General features: G+C 44.5%; 3 protein-coding genes across 4 annotated transcripts; 1 reads left to right on the plus strand and 2 right to left on the minus strand.

Moving 5' to 3' along the window:
• Nucleotides 1-10,614: 10,614 nt before the first annotated feature.
• Nucleotides 10,615-12,024, plus strand: si:dkey-242g16.2 (uncharacterized protein LOC336380 homolog). The gene is made up of 2 exons (XM_034547134.1): nucleotides 10,615-10,688; nucleotides 10,802-12,024. The coding sequence occupies exons 1-2, from the start codon at nucleotides 10,675-10,677 to the stop codon at nucleotides 11,841-11,843; spliced, it is 1,056 nt and encodes a 351-aa protein (XP_034403025.1). The 5' UTR covers nucleotides 10,615-10,674; the 3' UTR covers nucleotides 11,844-12,024.
• A 2,751-nt stretch (nucleotides 12,025-14,775) lies between these two features.
• On the minus strand, nucleotides 14,776-15,628 carry LOC117740610 (phospholipase A2-like). The gene is made up of 4 exons (XM_034547108.1): nucleotides 15,580-15,628; nucleotides 15,327-15,474; nucleotides 15,114-15,247; nucleotides 14,776-14,909 (listed from the first exon to the last, which is right to left on the minus strand). The coding sequence occupies exons 1-4, from the start codon at nucleotides 15,626-15,628 to the stop codon at nucleotides 14,791-14,793; spliced, it is 450 nt and encodes a 149-aa protein (XP_034402999.1). The 3' UTR covers nucleotides 14,776-14,790.
• Nucleotides 15,629-17,052: 1,424 nt separating this feature from the next.
• LOC117740588 (phospholipase A2-like) lies at nucleotides 17,053-20,027 on the minus strand. 2 transcript variants are annotated; one of them, XM_034547073.1, is made up of 4 exons: nucleotides 19,669-20,027; nucleotides 18,923-19,070; nucleotides 18,305-18,438; nucleotides 17,053-17,335 (listed from the first exon to the last, which is right to left on the minus strand). In XM_034547073.1, exons 1-4 carry the CDS (start codon nucleotides 19,946-19,948, stop codon nucleotides 17,217-17,219), a joined length of 681 nt encoding a protein of 226 aa, XP_034402964.1. In that variant the 5' UTR covers nucleotides 19,949-20,027; the 3' UTR covers nucleotides 17,053-17,216. The 2 variants fall into 2 exon arrangements, with proteins under 2 accessions (XP_034402964.1, XP_034402965.1); XM_034547074.1 differs by lacking the exon at nucleotides 19,669-20,027 and having other exon boundaries at nucleotides 18,923-19,244.
• Between the last annotated feature and the right edge of the window lie 121 nt (nucleotides 20,028-20,148).

The following is a 20,148-nucleotide window of genomic DNA, read 5'->3' on the forward strand; positions in this document are numbered from 1 at the left end:
AGGAGAGGAGGAGCCCATGCAGATGGGAAGGACCCGGCTCTCTCAGGTGGCGCGGCAGCGGCGCTATCAGGAGGGCAGGTGCTTTTACTGTGGTGAGCATGGCCACCTCATTGCCGCCTGTCCCATGAAGGCCAACCTGTTGGTGAGTCATGTCACAGCAGTTACTCTCACCCCACGATGATTAACCACAGTGAGGATTAAACACCACAATAAAGACCTTGAGCTGGGAGTGCTGATTGACTCAGGGGCAGATGAGAGCCTGATTGACTGGGGTTTAGCGCAGAGACTGGGGCTTCAGGTTAACCCACTGAGTAAGCCTGTTAAGGCGAGCGCGCTCAACGGGAGCGCATTGTTCACTATAACGCATGATACTGAACCAGTAGATCTTCACATCACCGATCATAGGGAGCACATTGGGCTGTACCTTATCCACTCACCTCTGCACCATCTCATCCTCGGGTATCCGTGGCTAGTTTGCCACAACCCACACGTAGATTGGCGCACCGGGGACATTTTGGCGTGGGGGGAGAGTTGTAGTAACCGATGTCGGGAAACACAGCTCCAAGATAGGAACCCTATTCTAAGCAGTGCTTTTACTTGGAGATCTCCGATCTGAAAGCGGTGCCAAGTTGCTACCATCATCTCGCGGAGGTTTTTAGTAAAAGCAAGACCACAGCCCTACCTCCTCATCGCGCATATGACTGCCCCATTAATCTCCTGCCCGGCTGCACCATCCCAAAGGGCCGTCTTTATTCGGTTTCTGGGCCGGAGAGGCAGGCCATGAAGGACTATATTGAGTCTTCTCTGAGAACAGGGTTGATCCGACCTTCCTCAGCCCCAGCAGGGGCTGGTTTCTTCTTTGTGGGGAAAAAGGATGGAACTCTTCGCCCCTGCATTGACTATAGCCCACTTAACGAGATCACAGTTAAGAACAGATATCCCCTTCCCCTCATGACTACAGTATTCGACTAGCTTCAACAGACAGATTTTCACCAAACTGGACTTACGCAACGCTTATCATCTGGTCCGCATTAGGGAGGGGGATGAGTGGAAAACAGGATTCAACACGCCAACCGGACATTATGAATATCTCGTCATGCCTTTTGGTCTCACCAACGCCCCAGTAGTTTTTCAGTCAATGATAAACGACGTGTTGAGAGAATTTTTAGACCATTTTGTGTATGTTTATATTGATGACATTCTGATTTATTCCCCCGACCTAGACACTCATAGGAATCATGTTGAACTTGTCCTGCAACGTCTCCTAGACAACGGGTTGTACGTTAAAGCAGAAGAGAGTGAATTTCATGCCAATACTGTCTCCTTCCTGGGCTTTATCGTAGCCCCTGGAAGGGTTCAGATGGACCCGGCTAAAGTAAGCGCTGTAGCCGAATGGCCAACACCTGATAGCCGCAAGAGGGTGCAGCAGTTCCTCGGTTTTGCCAACTTTTACAGGCGGTTTATCAGAGGTTTCAGCGCGACAGCAGCTCCGCTCCATGCTCTCACTTCTCCGTTAGACTCACATCTGGGTACCATCCTGAGGCTAACGGCCAGACGGAGCGCCTCAATCAACAGCTGGAAACCGGCCTCCGATGCCTGGTGGCACAGAATCCTGCGTCATGGAGCCAACACCTGACATGGGTCGAGTACGCCCATAACTCCCTTCCCACCTCCGCCACTGGTATGTCTCCCTTCCATTGTGTGTTTGCTTACCAACCCCCTGTTTTTTCCGAGTCCGAACCAGAGGTGTCTGTGCCCTCCGCCCATGCCTTAGTCCGTCGCTGCCGCCGCATCTGAGCAACAGCACGCCAGACCCTAATCCGACAGGGGGATAGGGTAAAGAGAGCAGCAGACCGCAAGAGGAGACCGGCACCGGTATATCAGCCCAGCCAGCGAGTATGGCTCTCAGCCAAGGAACTACCCTTACAGGTAGAATCACGAAAGCTTGCTCCACGTTTTATCGGCCCGTTCCCCATCTCGAGGATCATCAACCCAGCAACTGTGCGTCTTCGCCTGCCCCGGTCCCTCAGAGTACATCCTACATTTCATGTTAGCAAGATCAAGCCAGTCAAGGAGAGCGCCATGATGCCGAACCCCAAGCCACCCCCGCCCCCTCGAATGGTCGATGGGGGGCCTGTCTACACGGTGAAGAAGCTGTTGGCAGTTCGTAAGAGGGACCGGGGCAGGCAGTTCCTCGTGGAATGGGAGGGATACGGCCCAGAGGAACGACAATGGGTTTCTCCAAGACTCAGTCGACCCGGATCTCATTCGGGACTTTTATAGAGATCACCCAGACATTCCAAGGCCGTCTGGTATTCGGCCTTAGGGGAGGGGTAATGTCACACCTGTATGTCAAGTTGGGTTTTTGTCCTGTCTCCATGTTTGTTTTGTGACTTCCTGTTTTATTTTGGAAATTAACTCCTTTCGTTTCAGGTTCCGTGCCCTTCCTCTTGTGTCACCAGTCTGATTGTCATTCCTGATTGTGTCCACCTGTTTCCCCACTTCCATCATGTGTCCTTATAGTCGGTGTCTCCCCTTGTCCTGTGCCAGTGTGTCTGATCCTTCGTCCTGCACGTACGCCTTGTCATAGTCAAGTCCAGGAACCTAGTGTTAGAGAATTATTTTGTTCCCGTTCATCCAGCTAGTCTTTCCAGGTTTTTTTTCCCTGTGATTTTTTTGTTAGTCGTTTCCAGGTTTTTTCCCTGTGATTTTTTTGTTAAGGAATAAATATACGGTTAGTTAAACCTCCACTCTGTGTCCGAGTCCTCCTCCACAGTTCCCGCCGCATGACAAGTAGTCTGCGTTTAACTCAACAGCCTGGTGAGTGTTGGGCCAAAGAGTTTGCTCGGTATTAAATATGTCAATGAAATTAATTAAAACTTTCACTGATAATCAATTTTGGATTTTCATATAAATTCGTATTACTCTTAAGAGCTACGAAAAGTCGTTCCCATAAACCAGCTTCTTTTTATTCCCATTTCCATATCTCTCTGTCTGTCTTTGAAACCCTTCCCTGGCTTTTCAGATATATTTTGCAATTTAAGTACAGCTGGTATTGTAGTTTTAGCGCATTGGGAAAAGAAATTGAAAAGAATAAATTACATCTAAATTATTGGTTACTGCACTGCACATGCTGCACAAATCGGACTCCCACAACACTCCTCCATCTGCACGACTCTACATCTAACTCAGCATGACACTATTGCCAATATTAATCATCAAGCACAAACCGCTGTAATAAAAAAATTAAAACATTCAGTAATTTAGTCAAGTATACTGAGAATCAAAAGTTGATATCCATAAACGGTTACAGAGTAAAAGTGATCTGCCAGCTTATGTACTTATTGGATTAATGCAGGTCGGTTTGTTTGATAAAGGAACACCCATATTAACAGTCAAGTTTTGACAACTGTGATTTATGTAATTGCAGCGTTAGGAAAATAAATTTTCACATTCATGTCGAGGCTTGAAAGGCACAGTGTGTCCTCAAGCACGTGTTTTAACACTGAGCGGACAACAGTAAACACACGAGGAACTTTGGCAAAGTAGAATGTGGCTGGCTGAGCTGAAACATGTGTTACTGCTGTAGAAATACCACGGAAGTTAAAAGTCCTGCATTGAAAATGTTACTACAGTAAAAGTACAAAACTATTAGTATTAGAATATACTCAAAATAGCAAAAGTCTGATATAATTATTGATGCATTTATGTGTTCATGTTTTATATATTTTACTTTAAATACTGATGGGTAGTTTGTAAATTCCTCAGCGGGGACTAATAAGGTCTTACACCCTTCTCTGCACTTCCATTCGAGCAGTTACCCACCCACAACTCCATAGAGACTGTGTCTGTCCTACGGCCACAAGGTTGCTTAAAGACTGGCATCCAGCAACACTGTAAAGAATCTCGGCATTATCTTTGATCGGGACTTGTCCTTTAACTCCCACGTGAAGCAAATCTCAAGGACTGAATTTTTTCATCTATGTAACATTTCAAAATGTCTTGTCTCGCGTTTGTTACTTCTAGACTAGATTACTGCAACTCCTTATCAGGCTGCTCTAATAAGTCTCTTAAATCCCTCCAGTTGATCCAGAATGCTGCAGCTCGTTTACTCTAAAAAATTAAGAAAAGAGATCACATTACTCCTGTATTAGCTACTCTGCACTGGCTCCCTGTAAAATACAGAATCACATTTAAAATTCTTCTCCTCACCTACAAAGCCTTGATTGGTGATGCACCATCATATCTTAAGGAGCTTGTAGTACCATATTGCCCCACTAGAGAGCTGCGCTCACTAAATGCGGGGCTACTTGTGGTTCCTAGAGTCCTAAAAAGTAGGATGGGAGCCAGAGCCTTCAGTTATCAAGCTCCTCTTTTATGGAACCAGCTTCCACTTTCAGTCCGGGAGGCAGACACAGTCACCTCATTCAAGAGCAGACTTAAGACTTTCCTCTCTAACAGCACTAATAATTAGGGCTGTCTCAGGTTTGCCCTGGTCCAGCCTCTAGATATGCTGCTATAGGCTTATAGGCTGCTGGGAGACGTTTTAGGATACTCTGAGCTCCTCTCTCCTCTTCTCTCTCTCCTTTACTTCTCTTCATTGCACATTACTAACTCTACTTCTTCCCCAGAGTCGTTGTGCCTTCTCGCCTCATCGGGTCCATTGGACCTGGCTGTGTCTGAAGCTGGTCCTGGGTCCTGACCCCTTGCCCCTGCTTCCTGCATCCAGCCCCTGGCCTGGACCTGGCCTCCTTCCTAATGGCCCTGCCTCCTTCTCTGTGCCTCCTACCTCAAAGGCCTGGCTGCCTCCATGGCCCTGCCCCCTGCAATGGCCCTGCTGATGCCCCCACCCCCTCTCTTCTCATCCTCCTTCTGTTTCTTGGATAGTGGAAATCTGGATTGTGGTCCATGCCTACTAATTATTCATACATTTCTGACATATTCATTAAATGTGTTGTAACTCTGTAACGCTGTTCATCTGTACACATGACATATATTGCTTCTGTCCATCCGGGTTTTTCCTGATCCGATGTGAGGTCCTGGGACAGGCATGTCGTATGCCCTCTGAGGCAAATTAGTAATTTGTGATTTTAGGCTATACAAAATCAACTGAATTGAATTATTGAGTGATACTATTATAATGTATTTATTGATTGTATTTTGGTATTATTATTGGGACTAGGCTTTAGGTCCTGCACGGGCCAAGGAGGCTGCTGCGGCGCTATGTGCTAACTGCCCCACTGCCTAATACTATGAGTTAAATACAGAGGCACAGTTCCCCTGTGTGCTGTACAATGTGGGACATTTACATTTACAAAACAAGCTTTCAAACAAATGCAGTGGAATGAAAAGTATAATATGTGCCACTGAAATGCTGTGTAGTAGAAGTATTAAGTAGCAGAAATATGGAAGTAAACTACTTCAAAATGGATGTTGCTACATTCCAACACTAGTGGATGATGATGATGATGATGCAATGAGTCTGTCAGACAGACAGACTCATTGCATTATCATCATATTTAGGTCCGTCTGTCTGGACTGTTCATGAGGTCGTACTGTAACATAGTGTTGCGTTGAGGTAACAACACTAATGTTCAAAAATAGCACAAACACAAAGGTCTTCTCTAAATCCATTTGAGCCTGTGATGACACATGTGTCACAAGAGGAACACAAGACGATGCACGCAGACAGACAGACAAAAACAGACGCTATAAACTGAGATTAATGAGGCATGCCGTATGAGTCTATGTGAGCTCATTGAACATCTGCATGCGGCAGACATCAGCCAATTGATGTGCATCATGACTTTCTCAATGACCTGGGGGAGAAACCGGCTGGAGGAAGTCATTACAGATCAATTCATCGCGTGCTGTACTGGACTCAAGACGTGTTCATGTGGGGTGAACAAAAAAAAAAACAAGACCATAAGAGAAGACAGGCGGAATGCAGACCACCACCTGTGTAGCATTGATGATTCAAGACTGAACCGTGTCTGAATGATGAATAGATATGGCCACATATACAGCTGCGCCCTTCCTTCTTAACCCTCCTGTTATGTTGCAATCAAATTGACCCGTTTCGAAGTTTTAAAATCTAGGAAAAATATTTGTAAGTACTTCTTCTGTATAAAACTTCTTCTGCTTACCTTATTTGGTGTAATCAACGTAAACAAAATCATGTATTTGCAACCCCTAGCTGTAGCTGCAGGTTTATATTACAGAGATGATGTTCGGGTCAGTGAAAGTGGAGGCTATAACTGGTCAGAAGTGTCAAGTTTAGACCATTTCTTTCTTTGAAAATGTGACAGTCTTTCTTACTTCCTCCCACCATGTTTCACCACATTTCTCTCTCACACACACACACACACACTCCTGTTCACAGACCCATATATTCAAACTTCAAACAAAAAAATCCAGTGTTTGTTATGGGAACCCATCTCTATCCTGCTATGTGCCCATCATCCCATGTGAACCACACTTTCCAAACTAAACAATGTTTCTTATCTTCTCACTTTCTCCCTGAATACACCTTTATTGGACCGGGAACACTAAAGTAAAGGTTTCATTCATGTCTCTCCTAATAAATATGGTACGATAGGATATATAGTTATACTGACTGACTGACTGAGTGACACACACCCTATTTCATCACAATCTCAGACGCACTCACACTCTCTCTTTCTAACTACCTGTGCAAGAAATACAGATACTATTTTGATGACTAATTTTTTTTTTCCCGCATGAAAACTCGATCACACGCGAAACATCCCAAAGGGTTGCTGAGAAGTCCTACCAACAGTACACTCTGCAGATACATACGACTGCACCAAGAGACTGACTGTGCGTTGGCCTTTGGTCTTCTTTTATAATATAATTGATGTATCTTAACACTATAAATAAACATAAATAAAGTTGACTTTCAATACAAATCCTTATGACTCATTTGGCTTGATGTTGAGTGAGCGGGTCAATATGACCCTGAACAGTGTCTCATCTCTATTAATCACCCCATGAAAAATAAAAATGTAAGAAAAAATACACGTTATTGTAGACTAATGCAATTTATATCTGGATTTTTTCCAATGTACCTAAAAAATAGTTTGAACATATATTTTTCATGAAAACGAGTGAACTCTAATTGAACTCTGATCTATGAAGGGGTAAATAACTCCATTCCACTAAAAACTGTTGAATTAGTTAGTTAGTAATGGTGTTGGTGATGAGGTACAAACTATATTTATTAGGATTTCTTTTATTTCTGACAACTTTTGGATGATTCAACATGGGGAACATCATTGCTGTACCTAAGAAACAAACCTAACAGGAGGGTTGACAATGATGATGATGGGATGACTTGTCGAGACGAGTGGCTGGGTTGAAAAAGGAAAGTGTCCATTTGATATAGATTAATATGATACGAGGCCACAGTGTGGGATATATTATTTCAATGTGGAGCATGAAGTTCAGACAGATGATGTGCAGCAAATTAATTCTTTGTATTTGTTCGTTCAAATGCAACAGAATTTAACAGAATTTCTCATTTATGACATCTTTTGAAGAGAACACTTACTTTCGCTATGAGAGAGAAACCCTGAATAAACCAACCCCCCCCCCCCCCCCCCAAAAAAAAAACAGTAAATCTAGTCATTTGACCCAATAGAGGCTATGGCGTCTTGTACTGCTCGTAAAAAAAGTGTTCACACAGCGGTGTTAGAATACTGGCGTAGCATGACAGGATCTAAACTGATAAGTGGGGCATGTTCGGAAATGGGCCCGTAAGGGGGGGGGGGGGGGGGGGGGGGGGGATAAAGTGCTGTTATGTAGACACAGCTTGTGGGGGAAATAGGCCACGTTCATATAATGCTCAACATTTACAGCATAAAAGTGAAAAAGTGGTGAGACTCAAGTTTCATCGTTGCTATAAAAACTCATACGCTGGGCACAGCACCAACCCTTTAAATCCTGCATGTACCATTTCACCAAACCTTTAGTTTTCACGTTCACCTTTTCTTAAATTCACAGCCCCAAAAACATTTGATGAAGCGGCATGAGCGCTCATTTCTTTCATTTCTTTTACATTTGTGCCCATATTTCGGTGTGTATTAAAAGGATTCACCCGCGAGCACCTCTTTTATGATTCATCCCTAAAACGGCTGTGTGTCGTGTGTCTTTGTGTGCCATGTCGCACATACAGAATACACCCTCAAAAAGCATTTGATACACACACCTCCTGAGAGCCAGCAGGTGGGATGAAACGCAAACCGTAGAAGGAGACGCGCTAAATGTTATTCCGTTGTCTTAACGACGGAAGCTGAATGGCATGTTCTGCCATCAGAGATGCCAGAACAATAAAGAGAGACTGAACACGATGACGCTGACTGTGGTTGAAGGAATGTGTAAAGCTTTACTCACTGCTTCAGTTTTTGGTTACCTCACCTCACCCATGCAAGTCTGCACAGAGGGCACGCCAGGCTGTGTGCACCCAAGTATATACAGTGAGTTTATACTGGAGCGTGCTGATGTCGCAACTCTCAGCTCTGCTCTCTGAGAAGAGATGAAGAGGCTGATAAGGAGATTTTGTGTGTCTTTCCCTTGTTCATGAAGTGCCCCGTGCAAATGCAACATTATGCAACATCGTTGCTTGTTTTTATTTCTTTTCTGAGATGTATATACTTTTTCATTATTCTATATATTCTACATAATGTTGTTGTCATATTTGTCACATTACATTTTTCATGGAGCCTCCCAGCAAAACACAGTGTAGCAGAGTGACAATAAATTAAACTATAGGTTTGTTTAGTTACATTTTTGTTATTTGAAATCAGAAGAATCGTACAAGTAAGAAGTACGAGTGCACTTATGTGCTCATAAAAAAAAATAATGTAATAAATACGAACAAAATGTTTGTATCTACAATACAAGTCAAAGTGCGTTGAAAGTTTTAAGCAATACAAATACAAAATCACTGGCTATGGTGAATAAATGCGTGAATTGAATAAATAGATAGATGAAAGGTAACCGGTTCAAAGAGTGATGTGGAATGTGATTGTTGAATGTGTTGCTCAATCAAAATATTCTGAACACATTAATTAAAACAAACAGTTCCAGTTGGAACAGCAAAGAACAGACTGGGCCTTTAGTTTCTGGACGGATCCCCAAAACTCTCTAATAACAACCTGATCACTATCGCCTCCTAAAATATGATTCTTTTTAGCATAACATGATTGAACCAGTTTCTAAAACAACAGCCTGAGGCAGCTCCTAGAAATTCTGTCAAATCTTTCTTGGTACCTACTGAACTCTATCCAATGTTACATCATTGGAATGATTCGTCCGCTTCCCAGACTGGAGTGAACAGGAGCCTCTAATTAGCAATTTAGAAATGTACTTTGTTTTTGTATTAATTAGAAAAGGACTACGTTTTCCACTCGCACGTCTTGCGTAACGGGTACGTGCCAGCTTGAATACAGACAGCTGTCTGCACCCGGGTGCAGTTGAGCTGAGGTCACTGTGCAACGCCTACTGTTCACTCATTCAGTCCTGCTTCTGTGAGCTGTATTAACCCTGTTAGCTGTTAGCTTTGTAAGCCAAACACACGGCGGGACTCTGGAGTGCAAATCAAGAGACGAACAGTTTGTCATCTGCCCTCGCCATGAATGAGCCCACAAAATATATCTGTATAATATGTATACAAGATTAGCCGTGGACAGACACAAAGACACACTCACGCAAACTCACACACACACGGCCGAAAACACAATTTCCTGGAACTAGATTTTGGGCCATTTGTGAAAACTATTCACATAAAACGTTAGTAGTATCGAACATATTGAAAATACACCACACGGAGGCTTGTGGAGCTAATATTGTTATTACTACTACACATTACATCATACCAAATGTAATCCGCACCATTATAAGACATTCCTGAAAACAGCTGGGTGAAGCTGTTTATCGTCTCATGTTAAGCATTTCTGATCCACTGTAATTGATGTGTTAAAGGCATACATTGGCATTCTGGATAATACACTTATTTAATCCAAAATGTCAATTTCAATACGACAATATTATCGACAGAGTTTGATGAGAAGATTGTTCCCACTCTGTCCATTCATGCATCCTCAAGAGTTTGATTAAAACATGGTTCATCCAATCAGCCTTTGGAGTAAATTCCCCGCCCTCATCCAAACGGCTTCTCGGGATGGTTCTGCGTACATCATCTTGTGGGTCTGTGTACTACTCTATCGGGTTTCATTTCAACACATTACACTTAATTAATGAGGGGGGCGGGGGGATGTATTCATTCTAATCTTGTGTATTCCACTATATACTGTATCTTGTTTAATCTGCAGTGGATACAACATCTTCTGTATCTACATGCAGAAAAAGACAAAAGCTCGATTAGGTCACGGCGTAGGAATTCCATGAAGGGGGAGCTCCGAGGCTCTGCCTTTCTGGCAGCAGTTCGTTTTGGGGCTGGACATAAACAAAGGCGCTGCACTCCATTGGCTAAACTCTACCAATATGTTAATGTAGTGTCAGAGAAGGTTCAGCCTTGTTTCAAAACTCTACACACCTACACACAACCTCCCAGAGAGAGACAGAGAGAGAGAGAGAGAGAGAGAGAGAAGAACCACAGTGGTCGGACGACGGACTTACATCTACAGCCTCAAAATGAGTTGTGCAAGGTGAGTTATTAATTGTGCTTTTAACTGAACTCCTTTTACACTGTACTTATGTGTGAAGCATGTCCTTGTGACAATAGATCTTCTTTTAAACTCTGTCATGTCTTCCTCCTCAGAGTCCTCAATGTCCTTGGGAGTCAGCGCCAGCCAGCCATAATGCCCGTGGACCTCGCCGTGGGCCTGAGCCTCAGGCAGCATCAACCTCTCTACCAGCTGCTGTCAATGTCTTCCATGAAGCCAGCACCGCGTCAGCATCAGCTGACCGGCCGTCACCCTCCCCTCAACTCCTCCACTTCCGCCATCTACTCGTCCTCACCGCGGCCCTCCTCACCGCGGCCCTCCTCCCCCGTGCCCTCGGAACCCCGGAGCTGCTTCCGCAGGGACGGCGGCGGTGGCAGTCCGAGCAAGAAGCGCGTGGTCTTCGCCGACGCCATAGGACTGGCTCTCACCACAGTGCGGATGTTCGTCGCCGAGCCCTCTCACACCGCCTCTACGCTGCCAAGGAGACCCTCCTTTGCCCAGATGCAAAGCCAACAATGGACCTCAGACATACTGCAGCGCAACAGGCTGCGGCTGAGTTTACCCCGGCCGACGCTCACCTCTCAAGCTTCCCTTACACGCCAGCAGGATGCGTGCGTGCAGTTGGAGAGCTGCAACGTTTCGGAGCACTCCTTGAGCGGCAAAGTGCGCGTCAACCATGTTAGCGTTGACAAGGCTGTACACGTGAGGGTGACCTTCGACTCCTGGCGGAGCCACCATGACATTCCCTGCACGTTCCTGCAGCAGCAGCAGCACCTCGGAGGTTCCAATGTGGACCTTTTCGCCTTTGACTTAAGCTTACCAAAGCACAAAGATCCAACGGAGCGAGGGGAGTTCTACGTGGAGTTCTGTGTGGCCTTCAGGCCGCGACCCGGCGCGACGCCACACTGGGACAACAACGGGGGTCAGAACTACAGGGTGTGCGTGGAAACTGGCGGCGCCAACAGTCACCAAGGCAACGCCTACCGTTGTCGCCCCGCGACGTCCCAACACCGGCCATCGTTGTGGCCTTTGCACCTGTCCCCCAGCATGCAGAACTCTGCCGATCCGCACCACCTTCAAGGGACGTTATCAAGCCGAGTCAGAGCAGAGTGGAAAACGTTATGCTCATCCAAGTGAAAGTAAACCCTCTCAACAGAACTGTGAGAACAATAATGTGACTATATTGATTTACACATATTTAAGAAAGAGTAAGGGCTGTGTGAGCCTCCTGTGTTGGATGGTCTGAAGCTCTACCCTGCCGAAATGTGAACGATACATGCTGTGTCAATGTTGTGATTAAAACCATATTTATAAAGAAGCTTTGCTTTCTCTTTTCGTACCTCTGCTGAAGTTAAATCACAATCATTCATCATCACACATGCCACTTTATAGAATTGCAAGTGTTTATTTTTGTGTGGATGCATCATGTACCCTGATTAAGATACATGGGGTCCTGGAGGAAAAGCAAAAAACACACCAAAAAATGCGTATCGGTACAGAGGTGATGTTATTGTGTGAACCTTTTGAGGTCACGGCTGCTAACCTAATCTCTCTCCTATTGAACAACACACTTTCACATGGACGTTATTTCTGTTGGCTCAGATTCCCAGTGTGCCTTTTTCATGTGAGTAAGTCATGCAAGGGAACAAGTCAACAGAGTAAAAGTACTCCTAGACACTCCCCTGAAAGGTGGAACAACATGTCCAGGATTGTTACTTCTTGCTCGATTCTTGATGACAAGTAATTATAGCAGTTGTGTACAATGGATATAGGTTGGGCCTGTGTTTATACACGCCAAAGGTGGAGTCCTCCATTATGTGGCAGCCACAGTGACAAAAGTGTCTCTGTCTGCTTCTCACTCCCTCTTAGTCACCTCACTGTCGGACTTGTTTCTTTGTCCCTCACTTTCTTTTCTCTCAGGCGGGTGACCTCCCAGTCTCTCCTGCAGCAGGTTTACCCACCTTGTACCCTGAAGAGCTTATTTATTCATGAGGCCGGTGTCCGGTGTTTAAGGAATGACAAGATAAACAAAGCCGTATAGCGCAAGACATGTGATCACGCACAACTATAGTAAACTGCACAACGTATCCTCATCCAGCAGTTCATATGATATCTTACGAAAAAGGCTATTCCATTATTTTTGGGGCGTTTATAACGCTTCAAAAGGAATCAACTTAGTCAGGTTCAGGCAACCAAAATACCTGGTTAGCTTTTGGAAAAAACTGTGGTTTGGGATTTAAAATAAGTTACGTGAACTATAAATCAACCACAGCGGTCTCCTGTTATTTGACCCATCCACCGTCGTTCTTCACACTTCTTGGTTTGCGATTTCTTGAATTACGTATCTACGAATTACAGAGCATACATTTTTCGTAGGTACAGCTACGAACGCTGTATGAGAACAGCCTGATCTGTAAGCTAGTTGTGCCTAATGCATGACCCATAGAGGTAAATTACCAAGCCTTTTAGCAGCCCATAATCTTGAGCATAATGATGGCACCATTCGCTTGTTGAAGGACATGCCATTCTAATAACTAAGCATCAACTATTTGAGACGCCTCAGGGTGTTCACGATCTCAGAAGAGACCAGAGATTGTGATATGACATACAACGGTACAGTCACACAATGCAGTAATCACACCAATTACAACTATTAAAACTATCTTTCAAAGCATTAATAAGGGCGTTCCTCATAACTGGAGCATATCTTTTCACGGGCTTGAATGGCCGATGGATTGGACCTTTTTTTTTTTTTTTTTTTTCGCACTACGTTAAGGTATTAGGGTGGAGGAACCAGTATTTCCGATTCCATTAAGAAGGATTGCTATCTTGCGTAATACGCTGAATGTCAATGTGTCAAAGTAATTAGCCCTTGTAAGGTGGAGGCAGTATCTGTTCCAGCTCCTTTTTGTTCCAATGTGGCAGAGACTTAATTACATAAGTATCCTAAATGCATTTGGTCTCAAGAGAGGACAGAGAATTCATTTCAACAGCTAACTGCTAACATGTGGGTCGACTGTATTGCACTTCATAATTTGGCCCACTGTGATATTAGTGTGATATTAGATATTGGTCATTCAAGATGCAAGTTACGCTCATCCGTTGGAATGTGGCTCCGGACACAACTACCAACAGCAAATGACACCGTAAAAAGAAAGAGATGCACGTACGTGCGTGAGGTATTATGTTGGAGAACGGCCTTCAAGGGGTCCAGAATCTATTTTTGGATTCTTTGCATTAGTCTTTTCTCTCATTTTATCTGTAAGCCAGCAGCAGCCGGAGCTGGTTCCAAGTGATCGGAGAAAAAAAAGCAACCACAATCTCACCTGCATCCATCAGTTGTGTGTCGCGGCTGAAGAGAGGAGGAATAGCCAGTGCTGCCAGCAATGCAAAAGCAGCTGGAAAAGGACTGTTTGTCACCCAGCGCTGTGTTTGTATTCGCTGGGCCAAAAGTGGCTCCTGGTAGCCGTTGGCAGAATGAACACATTCACGCCCCAGTTTGGAGGAAGAAAAATGTTCATGCCCCACCGCCCCAACCAAATTGTAACAAAATGGTCCAATGCGGAATTGTTATTAAAATAACTTGTTGTGACTCCTCCACCTGTGCTTTTTCAAATAGAATAAAGAAAATTGCAATCACGTTCAAGTAAACCAGATCAGGGACAAACTGGCAGACAAAATAAAATGAAATGTGCCATCACCTTTCCTGAGGTATATACATAATATGTGTACATTTGTCAGGGAACAGGACAGGCTCAGTAAGTGTTGACAGGGTGGGATTTTTTAGAATCTGTCAAATAATTTTTTTTCGACAATAGTGAAATGTCTCTTAACATTTTTGACATCTAACATATAACAACATATAAAAGTCTGTGCTGCAGCTTTCATCCTGCAAACTAGGGAAAACAAAGGAAGACTGTAGTGCCCTCTGTGGTTAAAACAGCAGGTGACATGATGAGAGGTGCACATAAACGTGTTTATTACAAACCTAAAAACAACAAGGGTATTTCAGCACATTCTGAACACATTTTAATTATTAGTATTTTTTTTAATTTAAAGATCTGTCACTTTATCTCAGCTGTCTTCACTGACAGCGGTCACTGGGCAGGTGCTCGTGCTCGGGGATCCAAGGCTCTCTTCCAAAACACTCTGCGGCCTTCCTGTCACACTCGCAGATGAACATCTCACACTCGTTGTTGTTTGCTGAGGAAGATATAGCAGAGAGAGAGAGAGGGAGAGGGAGAGAGGGAGAGGGAGAGACAGAGAGAGAGGGAGGGAGAGAGAGAGAGACCGACTCTGTGACTACCACAATGCAAACATTCCTTAGAAATGAAAGAAAGTGAGGATAAAATTAGCTTGATTAATACAGGAGCCCGAGGAAAGTCCCCTTTGTCTCGGCGTACTCACAGCCACAGGTGACCTTCTTGTTTTTCTTGTCACAGCTGTAGTCATACAGCTCGGTGTAAGGATTGTCCAGGATGGGCCAGCATGCAGAGTGCTGCATGGCTTGATTGTAGCAATAGTCATGCACTTGGCAGCACCTAAAGGTAAAAAAGACGGATTTAAATCAGACTGGACAAGGTCAATTATCTTTTCTTTTTTATGAAGCAGAGTGAGTACCTATCCAGATCGTCCACGGGTGTGCCGGAACCTCCCAGTCCGCAGTAGCAGCCGTAGTCGAGGTAGTCGAAAGTGGGCCAGCTCTCGGGCATCACGCACAGGATCATGTTTCTGAACTGGTTCAGGGCCTTGTAGTCGAACGAGTGGGCTGAGGCACGAGAAGCAGGCACCGTCAAAACTCCCATTCATACACATTCACACACTTGTTGCCAAAAAACTAAACCGTGCGTGCGGATTGTGGAGTTGTACTCACCAACAGAGAGGCCCACTGCCAAGAGAAGCATAGCCCGGAGGGTGTTCATCCTGGAAGTCAGGAGGGTTGAGTCAAGTAGCTCTCAATCTAATATCAGGCCACTGTTTTATATCAAGAGCGAGACCTTGGGAGCTGCCCCCTCAGCTGTTCTTACTGCACAGGGTAGCCTCTACAACAAACACAAACCAGCATGTGTAAAAGCAGGGAAGAATTCCCACGCTCTCCAAGTTCTGAACCCTGAGCCCAGTGTTTGAGCTTCTCTCCGGAGTAGAGTTGCTCAACCTAACCACGAGTTAGGGGGTCTGAGTGGGGGGGGGGGCGTGGTTACTAGTTATGTTAAAGACTCTTTTAAAAGGCCTGGGTTGAGGGATGTGCTCATAGTGTATTTGCTCTGAACAAGCCCTTTGAAATAAATAGAATTTTAAATAAATTTATTTTTTTGCTTTACAATCTGTACACATACCTCTACCTCTGTCCCAGGACCCTCGCATCGGTTCCCCCAAAAAAGGGAGAAATTAAAAATGTGTGTGATACAGTCCAAAATGCCCCCAGCCCTCAAGTCCCGAACCTTCGATGTGAGCGGCTGCGAGGGCTTGAAATGGTATAAACATGAATGAAACGGCACTTTGCGTCAGCATGTGACACTTCACTTTATGACACCAAAACATGTTACGTACAGTTTGTTTTTTATTTTTTCCCTGCCTGATTAGAACGTCTTCTATGCTCTTGCCTTACGAGACTATATATTTGTTTTGTATCAACGGCTTCAATAAGCAGAATTGAATGACTGCATAACCCAGGTGTGTAATGCAGTCTCCACTTGCATTCTTCTGGTTTCATGTGTATCCTTTTTATTTTCCATCTTAAATCCTTCATGTTTCTGTGTAAATGAGAGCCCTTTAAGAACTTGAAAATGACTGAGGCTAAACCCTCATTTTTGTGGGAACAAAGCCCCAAAGCTCATGTGAGCAATGCCAGGTGAGTTTATTGGCACAGCTGGTGCTCCATGACTAACTACAATCCCCTATGAATGCAGCAGTGTGCTGTACCACCGGACGTGTGTGAGCAGGCCTGCCAATCAAACAACATGGTGGTGGTGGTGGTGTGGGGGGGAACTCGAGCAGCAGCGCTACGTTCTTATCAGCCTCGTCAATAGTGTCGCAATATTGCCATGTATGAAGGGGGAAATGATCATCAGGCGGACAGCAATTTATAAAATGAATCATCATCATCATCATCATCGTCATGTTGTAGTATTTCATTTGGTTTAGTTCAACTTGTCATAACGATGTAATACACCCTCTCCAGAGATAAGCATGAGGGCAGATAAATGCATGTTCCGCCACATGTTCAGAGACACGGAAAATCCCAGACGCATAATCCTCAGATTATGCCCCCTTTTTAATAACAGCATGTGAGACGAAATCAGAGAGTCCAATCAGACTATGTTTATTGACAGAACGGCGTCGCCATTACAAAAGCAATGCAAGTAATTCAGCTCACGGAGCGAATGGTGGACGGTTACAGGTCTAATACATCAAGGATCCTCAGTAAATTCATCTGTCACTTGTGAAAACAAAAACAAAAAAAGAATTACATTTTGTGCCGAAGCATGGATTTATATTGTAATACGGTCTTCACTGACAGCGGTTGCTGGGCAGGTGCTCGTGCTCGGGGAGCCAAGGCGCTCTGCCAAAACACTCGATGGCCTTCCTGTCGCACTCGCAGATGAACATCTCACACTCGTTGTTTTTGTCTAGGGTGGAGGAGAGGAAGGGGGGGGGGGGGGGAGCAGAGAAAGTTTCTGTGATTAGCAAAAAGGCCAACAATCCTTCCTGTAAATTAAAAACATGCAGTGGGCTCACAAAGAATTGGACCACTGACAGCACCGTGGATTGCGCGTCACTTGCGACCGCCATGCGCCTCGTCTCAGAGTCCGATTCACAAAAGACATTGCGCTGGACGATATTGCATCGCTAACTCGACGGTGAAGATTTTCCCTTTCCGTGTCAGATTGCAGTTATCCATGTGGCAAAGTGTAAATGTTGCCTTTACGCCAAGGAAAGGATAATAAAACCTAAAAGCGACCGACGAGGTACAGATTCATTGCACAAAGCTCAAGCCAAGGACTTTAAACGGGACAGAGAGGATCTGTAGTGGGGTTTTAATATGCCGGTCAGTCAGTCGGGAACCTTCAGACGGTAAAAGAAGACGATGCCTTCGCCTGGCTACGATCACTGCGGCCATGACCACTTCTGAATGCGCTTCAGTTACCTCTCAGTTAACTCTTTTAATACCGGACTTGAGGTGGATCAATGGACGTGCTCAAAAAAACAATGAAGCTAATAATTTCAATGGTGCAGCATGTGTCTATTTTGCATCGAATAGAATAGAAATGTATATCATAATGCAAATTGCCTCATTTAAATACATGCTAATATCACCGGCACCACATTTCTTTTTGTAAATTTTGTACCAGAACGTGATCAGGGATCTGTAAAAGTTCTATTTGCTCCATTTTTTTTCTTTTCGTGCCGATCCGATCCGCGATGGTCTCCGAAAAGTGAGCCTTGTGATCCGTTGCACCACGGGTTATACCATCTTTAAACAATAACTGAAAGTAAAGCCATGAAAATGGAAACAATGTGGCTGCAGGTTTCATGAGCAAATGAACAAGTTTATACGATCAAGAGGGGGAAAGTCCCCTTCGTCGCGGCGTACTCACGGTCACAAGTGACCTTCCTGTTTTTCTTGTCACAGCTGTAGTGGTACAGGTTGGTGTAAGGATTGTCCAGGATGGGCCAGCACTTGGGGTGCTGCATGGCTTGATGGCAACACGTGCCATGCACTTGGCAGCACCTACAGGTAAAAAAAAAAAAAGAAGAAGAAAAAGAAGTTTAAAACAAGGTGATCGGACCCCTTCCTAACCCAGCGCACGGTCGCAGTAAACACGGGGTTAACGTTGTGAATTAAAACAAAAAACACTTGTTAGGTTTAGGCAAAAAAAAACACTTTGCCATGTCGAGGAAAAACCGCACGGTTGGCCTAAAAATAAACAGGTAAACTCAGTAAAAAGTAACCAAACTGACGTAAGAACAGAAAACCTTTAACTATAACTTTGGGACACAAACACTGTTCTCCTGGTTGAAAGTCCTGTTTGTTTGACTTTTTTTTAGACCTTTATGATTATACTACGTCATCACACTCACGGAGCATTTTCTCTGAGCATCTAACAATGAAGCTGATGGGTTTACATTGTAGTTACTTGAAAGCTGAGGGGCGTCGGTATGTGACGCATATGAAGCACGTGACTGAGTATGAAGTAGTGTGAGTGGATCATTACCTATCCGGATCATCCACGAGTGTGCCGGAGCCTCCCGGTCCGCAGTAGCAGCCGTAGTCGGAGTAGTCGAGAGTGGGCCAGCTGTCGGGCATCACGCACAGGACCATCCTTCTGAACTGGTTCGGGGCCTTGTAGTCCAACGAGTGGGCTGAGGCACGACAAGCAGGCGCCGTCAAAACTCACATAAACACTCCACTAGAAGTTGAAAAGTACTCTCACTGAAGTATGGCCACGTACAAATTCAAGGCTCCTGTGCTATACTTAGAGTATTTTCTTTTTGTGATCACTTCATACTTCCACTCCACTTTAATTCGTAGGGAAATACTTTGCTTTTTGTCGTCGTCGTCCCCCCCCCCCTCCCCCTGCATTTAGTTGGAAACTTTAGTTTTTTGTAACCATTAGCCAATCAATCGGCTGGAAGAACGATTTCAATAACCGTTACAAGTAACTTATTTTGTGCAAAAATGCCCCCCCCAAAAAAAAATTTCACGGTTTACAGCTCGTCAAATGGCCTTTTAATACTTTTTTAAATAATTTTTGTCATTTTGGGCTCTGGGTTATTGTGATGTCCCTTTTCGACTATTTCCAGAATTTCTACAAAATATGAATCCATGACAAAGAAATTAAAATCTGATTAATCCACAATTTAAATCATCATCAGTTGCAGTCCCATACAAGTAATAGTTAGAATGAGCTCCACCTCAACCGTGGTTCTAGCACCCCCCCCCCCCCCCAATGTAATATACCATGCCTGTGAATGTCTTCTGTCCCATGGCCGTCCATACGTGATCGAGCAGGAAAGCAACGTGTCCAATCATGAGATAAACATGAGACCCACTGCAGACATGTTCCGCCACATGTACAGAGGCATGGAAAATCCCAGAGCAACCGTGATATGAGCGGCGAAGAGGTCGGGTGTGTGTGTGTGTGTGTGTGTGTGTGTGGAGGCTTCAAACGGAGTGTGTCCTGTACAGCAGCTGTACGGAGGAGGGTGTGTCCCATTTCCCAGCACACATGTGACTTCATAACGGTGTCTTTGTTTTATTAACTTTTAGTTTGTATTCACTGAAAGTTAATGAATACACAAAACATATGGTTAAAAACAACTCTGTGCTACGTTTCAAGCATTTTTCAAACTAGATGTTCTTTTAGTATTTCTTCGTCAAGCGTATTGTTGAAAATCAAGCGAAAAGTGTAATAAACAGAATGATCAGAATCAGAATCAG

This window comes from Cyclopterus lumpus, chromosome 12, assembly GCF_009769545.1.
Source record: "Cyclopterus lumpus isolate fCycLum1 chromosome 12, fCycLum1.pri, whole genome shotgun sequence".
NCBI classification, from domain to species: Eukaryota; Metazoa; Chordata; class Actinopteri; order Perciformes; family Cyclopteridae; genus Cyclopterus; species Cyclopterus lumpus.